The sequence below is a fragment of the Hetaerina americana genome, unplaced genomic scaffold (genome assembly GCF_022747635.1).
Source record: "Hetaerina americana unplaced genomic scaffold, ioHetAmer1.1.p SCAF_4, whole genome shotgun sequence".
Taxonomy (NCBI): Eukaryota; Metazoa; Arthropoda; class Insecta; order Odonata; family Calopterygidae; genus Hetaerina; species Hetaerina americana.
The window spans coordinates 95,490,339-95,504,188 of NW_027286985.1; the positions used below are offsets into that span (position 1 = coordinate 95,490,339).

Here is a 13,850-nt window from a genome sequence, read left to right on the forward strand (position 1 = left end):
ATGTTGTGTTTTGCTAGGGGTCACAAATCATTTAATTAGCAATTATGTCCATCCAAAAACCTACCTTAACCGGTAGATTACCTAATAAAAAAAAAAATATATATATATATATATATATATATACAATTTATATTTATAATAAAACTTTGCTTTTTCACTTGGCTCATATTATATTTCGACACATAAGTTTCCTTCTAGACAGTCCACATATAATATTAGAATTTTTCCTGTAAGCATATTGATGCCACTATTGTCTCACTATTTTGTCGTTACGATTCAGTTGCTCTCCCCCTTCTTTCGGGGGGATCTTGGTTATTCTTTGGCGTAAACGGGGATCGCCCTCCTATCTCCCGTCCGCCAAGGGAATAATGGCTTTCGGGCGCAATGGAACCCTCCCCCTCCCGAATGGTGGACTTGCCCGCCGCATTCCTCCCTCCCTCTCGGAGATATGGGCGAGGAGCGCCGGTCGGCTACACCCCGCGGGGGGGGATTCCCTTCTGCGTGGGTGGGTGGAAGGGGGGAGAGGGGTGTGCTTCTTCGGATCAAGGCCGCAGAAACAGACGCGCACTTTGGCGGCGCGAGGGGGCGATGCTCCCCCCCCCCTCTCTAGCACCCCGCCCCTTCCTACGGGCGAACTGAAGGTTCTAATCGAAGGTTGTTGAACGCAAATGCGAAAATGTGTCCTAGGATACGAAAGCTAATGTTCACACGATAGGCTCGTAGTATCGGTACAATCACAAACAAATAAGTCTATAGGAAGTCAGGCAGCGAGTAGATAATTGAGGAAATGGAAAATATTCGTTATGTTGGCAATCGATGGCTACCAGGCACTGCGGCCGCCTAGTACAGCGTAGAATTCTCGCAAAAGAGGCAAAAAATATTGGGGACTTGTTTAAAGACTTGCAAACTTGAAAGTTTGCAAGTCTTTAAATGTAAGACTTCTAACTAAAGTTTATGCCTTCAGGTGGACGTCATAAATATAATAAAACGACATCATAAACCTCACACGACCATGGTGGAACAAAGGAAAGAAAGAGTGTAATGGATGAGTTGGTGGCATTGGATGTCATTGGCCATTCAACGTACTAACTGGCAATCCTGCTTTATGTGGATAGTTTTCTTAAATGCAAAAATAAAATATAAGGTCAGTCCCAAAAGCAGTATCACTGAGTCGACTAAAAAAAGTATTGTCAGAAATGATACATTCACTCAGAAGTCTTCGAAATAGCACCCTTGTGCGTCCACATATCGCTTGCCAGCGGGTTTCCCACACCTCGTACGCCTTCTGGAAGGCGGCGCCAGGAATGCAGCTAAACTCCCTCGTCACGGTCTGTTGTTACGTTTCCACCGAGCCGTGGTAACGTCCTTCCAGTACGGAATTGAGATGAGGGAAGAGAAAGAAGTCTGGTCATCTATAAAATTTGAATCCTCACTCACATGTTCGAGAAGTTCTTGACAGATCCGCGCGGGAGTTACCTTTTATTCGTCCTCGAGCACTCGCGGCACCAACTTTGCACACACCTTTCTCATGCCTATGTTTTCAGTCACAAGTCGATGCACATCACCTTTAGGGATACCACATTCATCAGAAACCATGCGAATACTTAAATCTGCGATCCCTGTGAAGCAAAGCCATCACTCTTGCAATATTTTAGTCACTTTTTGAGGTCGAAGGACGTCCTGAACGTTCGGCGCCTTCAACATTTTCTCTACCCTCCCGAAACAATTTAATTCTCCGTTTGCGTTGCAGGTGGTGTTGGAACTCCAATTATAGGTGATATGCCGAGGCAAAGGGAGTGAAATAATGGACTTGCTACTGTTTCCTTCGCTTTGAGACGTGAGTGGCAATAGTGCAAAATGACGAAACAAAAGTTGATATGTGTTCCTTTCTTTCCTTGCTGAAAGTTCTTCTAAGTGTCTCCTTTTTCCCTTTTCCTAACCTCTTGAACACATTTCCTCTTCCTCATCCCGTACCCATTCCACCTGATTCTTGCTCCCCCTGCCACTCACCATTTTGATGGATCGCGAGGTATTTGTGAAGATGTAGGTGTAAAAATGCGTTCATTGGACAATGTATATCTCTTTCTTTGTCCGGATTGTGACATAGAGCGTCCGCAAGGTCCCCACAGGTTTTCCACTTCCATTCCTACGTGCTTGGATGAATCTTTGCATTCTTCTGCGGAAGATTTTTTCCACGGTCTGGGCAGCTTTTCTCCACGCCTCACAGATTTTCCCTCGCGCATTTAATGGGTGGTTCAACCGGCGAGAGAAATTCCTCATTTCCCTCGCGTTTCTGCCCGCGTATTTTCCAGTATGCGTTTCATGAATGCTAGTTACTACAGGGCTCCGCGCCGTCTCACATTCACCCATGCCACACACCGTCGTAGCGTCTTGCTAGGGAAGATATAGACGTGCTACAAACATGGTTTGTATAAAGAGTATCGGGAAAAGTTTATGAAAAATAGATTTATTTCAGATATTGCTGCGATGCTTCAAAATTCTTCCATGTACATCCCTTGAGCGTCGAAACACTCTTGCCAGCGGCTTTTCCACGACTCGAAGGCTCCCTGGAAGGCGGATTCCGGAAGGTACTTAAGGGTACATGTACAAGCTTCTTTAACGGCACTTAGGGTCCCATGTTGTCATCCTTTGAAGAAGTATTCCGCTTTTGGAAATAGGAAATTGTCTGCTGATGTCAAGTCGGGACTGTAAGGGGGTTGGGGAATCGTCGTGATGCTGTTGCAGAAGGTCTTCCCAAGGAGACATTCGACTCTGCTCTTGGTCTTCCTTGGTCAAGACCTTCGGGAGGAGTTTAGCGCAGATCTTTCACATCGCCAAATGATGATGGAATGCAATGCCATCTTGTATCAATGCCAATATGATCTGTGATCATGCGCACACTTAGCCGACGGTCTGAATCCAGCTCATTTTCGCCAAAAAGTCAGGAAAAAATTGTTACCGATACTTTCTATAAAAACCTTGTTTCACATCATACCCACCGCACTTAATCATTGTTTATGTTTAACATAGCCTGCACGAGTACCCATGCCACTCAGTCTAGTGGGGAGGAATACACTGCACGGTTTACCCATATAGCTTGATTTTTTTCTTTTGCTTCCATTGGTGTGAGTGGAACGGAGGGTGGGTGAGGCGCTTGGGTGTGGGGAGCGGGTGGAGGAAGCGATCGGAGGTGACTGTGCGACACGAATCGTGAAGGTGACATCATTTTTTACGCTGGTATTTTTAGGCTCAAAGAATCGCCTCTCCACACTTCAGTGGCCGCCACCGAAGGACGAGAAAACAATATCATGTAAATAATTTAAAGCCAATGATTCACAAATTTTTTTGACTTCATTTGCGAACACGCGAGCACTTCCTCACGGTCGGCTCGTCTCCAATTTGAAGAGACCATCGCGGAATATCAAGAACACCATTACCACGCTAATTATTCGCCATACTGAGACACTTCGCCCCGCGCCATGATGATGAGATGTCTGTCTATGGCCCATTATTTGAATGATTTTACATATTTATCGTTAGCTAAAAATTAACAAAAACATTTGATATTTGGTGTTGCATACCTGGTGCGTGGTAATCACCCCCTGTCACAAACCCTATCGGTGGCTTGCATGGTACCTCTTAGACGCACATGGAGTTCCATAGACATTCCTGATACGAATGGACTGAATGCCTATTTCTCCTTACTTTTTTACATATTTTTTCGAGGTGAAAGCTGAAGACATTGCTTTAGTCTGTTAAATGTAAAGGAGATAAAACAAAGGGTAAGATTACGGAAACTAAACGAAAACTGAGTGTTGACTCTAAATCTGTCCACCAGCAGCGTCCGCTGTGCTCATGTAGTGGAAGAATTCGACTCTTAACTCTCACCCCCCTCACCGGGTCAAGTAGTCTCGTCCACCATTGTCGGTGCCCCACTTGCCACTTACAGGGCACCAGGCTGAGGGCGATACCTCCAATTGGTTCACGGGCGACGCCTTAGCTCAATTACTATCGAATTTATTAATATATTTACTTTATGGCCGGAATCGAACCCGTTCCAATTTACAATAGGATATGGCGCACGGATTAAAGGCTTGCAAGAATTATTCTGCCCCCTTCTGAGCGTCGTCAATTGCACCCCTGCTTGCTCATTTCCAGATTGCAACCTACATAACCTCATTGCGTTATCGAATTAATTCTTGCCGCGTCGCAACATCGGAGATTGGTTTCTTTCGGCCTCGCTAAGAAGAGATAGAAGCAGGAACTAAAAAGGGTCGTCCTGAGTCGGCTACGATACCTCCTCGGCCTGCATATACTAGTATAGTATAGTATTCTACATTTTCATTCTACATTCTAGTATTCTATAGTAATAGTATTCTACATTTTCATGATTATTCTTACTTGAGTTAGACATTTTAGTTATTTTAGTTATTCTAGTTATTCTAGTTATTCTAGTTATTCTAGTTATTCTAGTTATTCTAGTTATTCTAGTTATTCTAGTTATTCTAGTTATTCTAGTTATTCTAGTTATTCTAGTTATTCTAGTTATTCTAGTTATTTTAGTTATTTTAGTTATTTTAGTTATTTTGGTACCCTTCAAGCCGCCGTTACGGTGTGTGGCAGGGGGTGAACACACACCAGAATAATTTTGACCCGAATATGATCCTACCGCGGTTGGACAATGTTATTCTGATCGCTTGTCGTTCTTGGGAAAAATGAAATCTTAAATCTATCTGTTCTACACCTAACGTCTCTAATTTTATTGACATCATCTCTCCTACCGTAGTACGATGGGGGTGATAATACATTAACAAAATCATTGCTAAAGAGGTTTCCTTCCAATTCATGCAAGAGATTTAATCTGTAATTTAACCTTCGCTCCGTGGGTGATTCCCAGCCTAGCTGCTCTAACATTTTGAATACACTACTAAGTTTATAATAACAACGTTTTACAAATCTATCTCATGTACATTGCACGCGATCCGATTCCGCAATCAATCTAATTTGGCAATTAATCCAACTTTGTGAGGACACCATATACTTGCAGCATATTCTAAATGAGGCCTAACCAGCGAAAGATAACATTTCTGTTTACCCAGTACTCTTCGAATAAATCCTGATTTTTTGTTAGCTAGTCCACATACTCCTGGTATGTAATTCATCCAGGGGAGGTCGTGACTGAGGGTATCTCCTAGGTATTTAATCGAGCCTATACATTCCATTTCGGTGTTCCCGATACAGTTGGCTTTCGTGAGGGAATTGCTCTTTATCCAAAAAATGTGTCACTATGCACTTTTTAAGTTAAATTCTAATAGTTAAGTGTCGCACCAGCATTGAAGTCATCTGATTAAGGTGCTGCATCCTCAGGATCACGGATATCACGGTAAACCACTGCATCGTCGGCAAATAAACGTATCTTTTAAGTGACTACAAATGACTTCTGATGAATGAATACTCGTAAAAGTGACTTCTGACGAAGATGAAAATATAATTAGCGTGGGCCTCGAGCTTTTGAGGAGTTTTGTTAATGCATCGATTTCTATCAGTATTTACTTCGCTCTGTTCTCACACCGCCTCGCTCAACAAGTAACGATGTCCGATATACTCGTATATAATGCCGGGAGAAACAAATTACCACGCCCCATACTTTAAAAAAATACCATGCATTCGTGTCCGTCGATTGATTAAAAAAAATGGTGCTCAAATTATCAGGGGAAGGGACTTGGAGCATTTATCATTTAAACATTGAATGTTGTTCAATATTTATGCCACCGATTGGCGATTGAACTACCGGTAATTCCATAAACTCCTACGCAGAGGATTAAAAGAAACATTCGCAGAAATTCGCCATAACCTAAAATTAATTCAAATTTATAGAAATATTTCTTTTTTAGTTTTGGAACCATTATTTTTATAGTAGACTAGTCCTGGGTAAAGGAAGTTTCATCTTAAACCCTAAATATGTAATGCACTTTATAATGACTTTTTACTTGGCGGTCGTGTTTTATGGAAAATTTTGTGGTCCTTGGAATAATTTCACAGAAATATTTTCCTCGTATCCAGTTTTCAATTGAATCCGATTAATCATTCGATCCAAAACAGAGCACGCAATGACTTTTGAACGCATAATGGTTCGCATGATTTTTCATAATTAGTGGTATTATCTCTACTGGACGGGAAGCTGCATGCAAGCAAGGTGGTGCCGTCTCTTGTGCGAAGCAGCATCGCGAGGGCCGCGAATTCAGTGCCATCAGTCGTGAATCGTGTTCTCCGATCACGCGCCTCATTCGGCCGCGAAAGAGACAGCAAGCCTTTGAGGTCCACGCTCACGCATTCCAATTGGCTGAAGGCGTTCCCACTCGCCCTCTCCCCCTCCCATTCTCCCTCTCCGCGCGGAATGTGAATTGCATATTGAAATGTTGGGGGGGGGGGGAGGATAGGGGCGTCACCGACCGATTAGGCGTCGGGGAGTAAGGGTTACCCTAAAGCGGTTCCACCCCATCAAGGACCGCCCTTATATGTTAAACAAGGTCAGCTTCAACTATTTTTTACTTATCCTTTGCAAGGAGCCGTAAGATAGTAATTACGTACGTACGTTAATACTACAAGCAATATCAAGCAGGCGCTTTTTTCTAAAAAAAGATAAAAGGGTAAACATAATGTGTATAAAAAATATCTGGAAAAGTTCCAGATAAATTGATTTATTTCAGATATTGCTACAATGCCTTAAAATTCTTCAAAGTACATCCCTTGAGCGGCACTTTTTTCAGCGGCTTTTCCACGACTTGAAGGCTCCCTGATAGGCAAATCCTGCAAGGTCCTTAAGGGTACGCGTAGACTACTATGCACACAGATTTAAATGAGTATCGTTTCTTCTCCTTGGCATCAGAATTTGTGGTCCCAAAAGGAACAAGGTTACATACAAACTATTATCTAATCTATCCGAACTGACATATCTCAATCTGAACCATTATCGAAGAACCAAATGGTAATTGGATATTATCACCAGGAACCCATATAATTCATTCGAAATGATAATATAAAGCCTGAATTATTGACACCTAATTTGATCCCGTTTAGCTGATGATATGGCGCCAATGCGTTGAAACGCGCACGTTGTATGTTGGAATAAACAAGTAGGCACTGCAAAGCATGTTCATCACTTTGTACTTAATGCCACACCTCCTCGAGGGGCGCCTCTCAGGATAACAAGTGATAATTGGCGACGAAGCGACCCCAGAGACCCCTGGGAGGCGGCCGGGGTCAGTTTGGAGTAGTTTGGACAAAATCGATCACCAACACAATCAGTCCACGCGATAGCCGTGGAGCCAGCAGTGAACACAGATAATTTTATGTGGCACAAGTAAAAATTCTGAACCGACAAATCGTACGGAAGTTGGGAGTCCCGAATTCGGTGCGGGGACTTCAAAGCGCATACTAGAACCTCGCGTAGCGCGTGGGGAAGTTCACGTTACTGCTCGCGCAGTCAAACCGTGAAGGCCATACCCAAAGCCCAGCTTACTCCTCGAGTGAACGGACATAATTCCTCCATATTGGTATCATTAAGGGTCTATGATACCCAAAATAATGTGTACCAACGTAGAAAACATAGGATCATCTGCATTTATTGGCGCCATTCTTAAGCGCTTCAAAATAAGTAGAATATAGTATCGGGGCGATTAAAGAAAAAAATAAGGACCTAATTCCTGTCTAATGCTAAAACCATGGGTCATCGGCGGAAACAAGACCAAATAAAAGAGAGAAAAAGTGCAAAAAGGCCTGAGGAATGACAAATATGGTACTGAAAGTTGAGAAATTAAATTAACAGAGAAGATCCAAAGAAGAATAGATGAAGAACCTGCATGAACAAGTGCTGACGCCTCACCAGATATACGGTAGACCTCAGTCGCTGAGGTACCAAAAATAAAATTAATAATACTGGATATCTTGAGTTTGATAGTGCTCGGACAAACTGTATGGAAATTCATGTGGAAATTTGAAAATAAAAACTTTGCCAGTTCCACTAACATTTACTTAAAACGACCGATTTCGTCGAACGGTCGACATTATTGACACCTGATGACTGTTAGAGCAAACCGTCGCCGCCTTAAATGAATGTCAGTGGAGCTTGAAAAAAAATTATTTTCAAATTTCTCTACTGATCTTGTCCAGAGAAAGATTGAAGCAGAACAGTGAGACACCAAGCAAATAAATTGAGAGCAGTAATATCATTGTAATTCAGAATAGTGGCGGTGAAAATATTACTAAAAATGAAGACAAAGTGAAGAGAGAGAGAGTAATTGGAGAATCTTATGATGTAAAGAAATGCATGCAAGGAAAATATTGAGAGGATTGTGTTCAGTCGTTGGACAAAACCTGGCAATAATAAGACATTTTTTTACCTCTCCTAACCGAATGCAACCTGACTTTCTACTCTTCATCTCCGCATAATTCCTTCCCCCTTTCTTACCGTCCAACATACCATTCCTACTCATCCCTCGTTTGCCCAACGGTCTCCCCTCTATCAGTCTTCAACATTCCACTGCCGATCCATATGCTATAAATCCATTTTTCTTGCCTCCTTATGATTTCTCCCTCTCCTCCCCACCATACCTAGCACTTCCTTATTTGATTTCCTTTCTCTCCACTTCACCTTCTCCATCCTTCTCCACACGAAATCAAAAATTGCAAAAGCCTCCAATCTATGCCTATCATCTTGCTTCAATGGCCACGTTTCCACGTCGTATATAACCACGCTCCATATCAAAGTTTTAACGAGCCTTCTCTTCACGTTATTACTCAACGTCCCTGTCATAAATATCCTCCTCCTCGTGAAAGCCTCTTTGCCTAATGCAATTCTCCTCCTTATGTCCCTACTGCTTTGAATATCTTGGTCCAAAATATATCCTAGATAAGTAAACTCTCCTACCAGCTCCAGTCCTATTTGCGGAGGAGCGCTAAATAAGCTATTTTTCTTTAGTAAGGCCTCACATAGAGTATGCGTATGAGATCCATTAAAAAAAACATTTATTAGAGAATCGAATAAGGTACAGAGAAAGATCTCTATGTTCGAGGAAAATTCGTACGAGAGGACAGAAATCGTAACACACTTAATACGGAATGTGGGGTGGGAGCCTTCAGATATGGGAAGATTCAGGGTTTGATTAGACTTATAACAAAGATATTAAAGCGTGTAGTTTTTCATCCGATATTGGAGACACAATAAAGCCCCCTAATTACGTTGTCAGGGCCGACAATTGTCAAAAAAATAAGAGAGTTCTGTCCAACGAATAGATTAAAGCATTCGTTTTTCCCACACACTATTCGCGGGAGCACCTAAGCGAGTAATCGGTACGTGCTCTCAAAAATAGGGGCATGCAAGTTTAAACTCCCACAAAACACTCTCCAAGTCTGGCGTCCTAACGCCCCCGCCCAGCACCCTTCTGCCTGATGGGGTGGAGGTGAATGTAGATAAAGTCTTACACGCCCCCCCACCCCTACGCTGCTCCCTTCACACGCGGTTTTTGGTGGATCGCCAGGTGTCATGTGCATAAGGAAATATAGGAAATATGTGGATAATGGCTGGTGGCCTACCACCCCCTGTCACACGTCCTTGCGACGGCTTGCGGGGTATTACGTAGATGTCTTCAGCTGTGGCGTACGCACCCAATTTTAAGCACTCCGTGAATGGAAGGGTTCTCTCGACTGATGGAGATCGAGGGGGCAGAAAAGGATCGCTGGGCGACTCATTCGCCTTCTTCCCTCCCTGGAGACAACGAGCACCCCCTTCTCGTTGACTGCCATAGGTCGCCGTTCGATTAGGTTTGCGGCTTGGAGAGTGCGCCAGGTCCAGCAATGAATGCAATCCAAACGATAGATGCCTCCGGCACCTCTTGTTCGAGCTATTACAGTAGTACGTAAATCAGCTGAGAAATTGGAGCCATGTGACCTCGGCCGGTGGAGCGATTTTATGATACTCAATGCTTCGAGTCGTTTTCCATTACGATAAGAAGAGGAGTGTGAAGGGTATTTTAGAGGGATTAGGCTGGGAGCCGCTTGAGATATGAGGAGAACAAGCGAGACTTAGGCTTTTAGAAATGTTCAGAGCAAACGAGTTTAATAATGGCACTAACGTCATTGTTACGGCCCCACACTATTTAGGTAGATCAGACTACAAAGATAAGATAAGGGAGACTGCAGTACAGATAGATACAAATACTCGTTCGTTTCCCGGGCAATCAGGAACCATATTAGCCAGAAATGAAAGTCATTATAGAAATAGTAAATCGATTTACTGATCAGGAAAAGATGAAACGCTGCGTAGACATGTATTACATTCGTAGGTACATGTGCATGTGTATATTAGATGATTGTTTATGTGTTTGCACGTGTGTGAGTCAAAAAGGTTTTTGCATAAATATATACGCCTCTTTTGGAGTAAATTTGCATGAATTTGTTTTTTTGCATGTAGTTTTATTCTCTTTTACGGGTGGTGATCTAACACCCCCCGCCACACGCCCTTGTGTTGGCTTGCGGGGTATTATTCACCTCGACATTCTAGCCTTGTCAGTGAAACCGGGACAATCAAAAGTTTCATAAAAGTCTTACTTCATGAAACCACGGTGCCGGTACTTAAAACTACCTCCAGACAGATAAGAGAGGGGTTCTTAAGGGAAACCAACATTGACGTGAGAAGGAGGATAAGGGAATCAGAAGGGGGAACTTGAAATTGACTTGAACTTCACTTAAGAAAGGCGTATTCGGGGAATGGAGTCTTTGGAGACTTTCAGCATTCTGCAATATCCGGCGTTCGATATTCATCATCAATGTGGGCAATATTTTACACGTTAATCCACGTAGTTTCCTCAATCGTAAAATATATTGAACACATATCCTCCATCAGTTATTAGGGTGCGAATAAAACCAATATTCACATCATTCCTTGAGTTGAACGTTGAATTATTTGAACCCAAATCAGCAGTTGATGATAAGATCTGTGGTTAAGTACAATGACTTCAATTCTAACCCCACGGAATGCGGAATCACACCACACTGTCAATAAACCACTTGGGGAGCCTAATGCAAGGTAATTTTTAGAAGACTCAAATCCGCTGACGTTGTGAGAAATAGTTTACTCTGACCCTTGTCTGTAGCATTAGGCTTCCTGCGTGTTTTTGTGTTATTTCTTGATTATGTGAGATGGAGGAATATTTTCCCCAAAAGCACCGCAGCAGTCAACTCGAGCGCTGGGCTTGAGAGATGACGGTAGAACTAACTCCGCAATACATAATTCAAATCTGTACGGTGTGTGGACTTCGCAATGGTAAATGTGGTTATTTTTTCAAAATATTTTAGTGAAGCTGACTGTGGTAAGAGTTGTCACCAGGATTTTTGTGCCCAGACCTCCCAGTATCTGAGTGCCCTACTACACCGAGCTACCCACTCCTCAATGGCAATAACAGGTTAATGACCCACAAGATGTTGGAAAATGTTTAGAAAGTCTGTTATTTTTAGTTTGTTCGTCGATGACTCGTATTTGTTACTCATTTTTTTAGAGAACAGATTAATAATATTTGTAACATTTTTAAATAAAGAGCATAGAAATAATGGTGAAACTGTTTCGTCGTTGGCGCTACTCTTTCTTCGTGTGACGGCGAGAAATGCCTTAAAATGTCCCCATACCACGAAAAGGCTGGAATATAATTATTTCCAGTTCTTCGACCGGCTATCTACGGGATTAACAAAGACCGCCGACCGGGAAACCTACCTCCGGAGCTCATCCTGACCGATGAGTGCGAGACGATGGAGTGAAGAATTGCTGCTTCGGAATTGAACTTCCCTGCGTCAAACTGTGCCTGGCTCTTGAGCCAAGGATCTTTCCCGCTTCGCTCCTCCTCTAGGACACACTGAAGACGATCGAGCTCCTCCACACACCAATGGCAACTAAGCGAAGCCCGGGGAGCTGCTAACTGGCCCCTGCCCCCACCCCATGCGTTCGCACTCCGCCCCCCCACCTCACTCTCCCTTTCTTCTCCCCATGCACACTCCCTCTCCTCACCCGCCCCTATCGGCTCCCATACATAGCGGGCATTCCCCCCTCCCTCTGTGGAGGGCCACCGTCCGCTCACCGCAACACTCAAAGCCAAAAACCTTGGTCGGGCCCCAAGAAACATGTCCATTCGCAAATCCTTAATGATTCTCGTCACAATGTATCGCGTAAAACTCAAAGTATAAGAGGTCTATCCAATAAATACGCGAACTGGAGCAATCTGGCGGCCATGATGTGGACTATAGCCCTGCCCAATAACGGCGCCTGAGACCCAATGAGCAATCTGTGCTTGGCGGATCGTCGAGCTGTGCGCATGGTGCCATTTACGTTATTTTCTGTTGTCCTTGTTTTAACTGTTTGTCGAAAATGGAAATTGACGAAATCACGGACCAACGAATCAACATTAAGTTTTTTGTGAAGTGCGGTAAAAGCTATCAAAACATTACTGAAATGTTGACAGCTGTTTACGGTGATGATACTCTGAAGAAAACATCCGTTTTCAAGTGCATTAAATCAAACCAAAAAATAAAAAAAAAACTGATCGAAAATCAAAGCCATGCTCCTAGTTTTCTTTGATTTCAAAGGTGTTGTTCATCATGAATTTCTCCCTGAAGGACAAACAGTAAATGCTGAGTTCTCAAGCGTTTGAGAGATCGCGTGCGTCGTGCGCGACCAAATTTGACTCCAAGGCAATGCACCTGCACATTCAGCATTGATTTTTCGCCACTTTCTGGCAAAAAGTTCAATCGCCATCCTTGATCATCCTATTTATTCGCCAGATCTTGCCCCCTGCGACTTCGATCCACAATTCCCAAAATGCAAAAATGTGATGAAAGGAGTATGTGGACACAACAAAGCAAGAAACGATGAGAAAACTAAAAGTCTAACTGCCGAGGACTTTCAAGGGTTAAACAGTGGAAAAGAAAATGGAATAAGTGCATTGCAAACGAATGGAGAGTACTTTGAAGAGGACAAAATCGATGTAGACTAAATTCTGCAAAATAAAGTTTTTACGGTCTCAGTTCGCGTATTTATTGAACAAATCTCGCATGCGAGAAAATATTATGTATAGAAATAATTGCTACAGGTTAAGAAGTTTGTGTTAAAATCGCATGCATTTTTGTTTGGTCACGAACATTACTGCGACTTTAGCATAATATGCATCGAAGTACCAAAAGAACACATAATCTTGCAAATATAAACGAAAAAAAGAATGCATAAGCCTGTCTTATGACATAGGAAGAACTTGGAGAGTGAATTTGGTAAGTCCTGACTTTAGCAACTTCTAACAGACGGTTTTATACCGATTTCGATCTTCACATGTTTTTGATATGTCAACTCAGGTCACTTATTCCTTACGCGCTGTGAAATTTGAAACAGATTTGAGCGCCGCATTAAAATCTAAATAATTCGCAGAGATTTGAAACATACATATTTGAATTCATATCATTTCTTCTTATTCTTTCTTGAGTAGAATCATCCAGAGCCCACGTGCCAGTTTCAATTCCTCCTCCTTCGTGGTACTTGTTCTTTATATTCTTTCAACTTCCTTTATATTGAATCTTCTTTCTTTCTTTATATATATATATATATATATATATATATATATATATATATATATATAGAAAGAAAGAAAGAAGATTCAATATAAAGGAGTGTATATATATATGTGTGTGTGTGTATATATATATATATATGTATATATATATATATATATATATATATATATATATATTATATATCTGTGTATATGGGTCGCGGTAGTCCAGTGGGTAGAGCGTTGGACTGCTGACCAGAGGGT

At 42.3% G+C, this 13,850-nt stretch overlaps 1 protein-coding gene across 1 annotated transcript in view; it reads right to left on the bottom strand.

Annotated features, from left to right (window-relative positions):
* LOC139692162 (lipopolysaccharide-induced tumor necrosis factor-alpha factor homolog) overlaps positions 1 to 11,929 on the bottom strand; it is a 33,985-nt gene extending 22,056 nt beyond the window's left edge. The window contains exon 1 of the mRNA XM_071590225.1: positions 11,768 to 11,929. Within this exon, the coding sequence (XP_071446326.1) occupies positions 11,768 to 11,780 (13 nt within the window). The 5' untranslated portion in view covers positions 11,781 to 11,929. The remainder of the gene's footprint in view (positions 1 to 11,767) is intronic.
* Between the last annotated feature and the right edge of the window lie 1,921 nt (positions 11,930 to 13,850).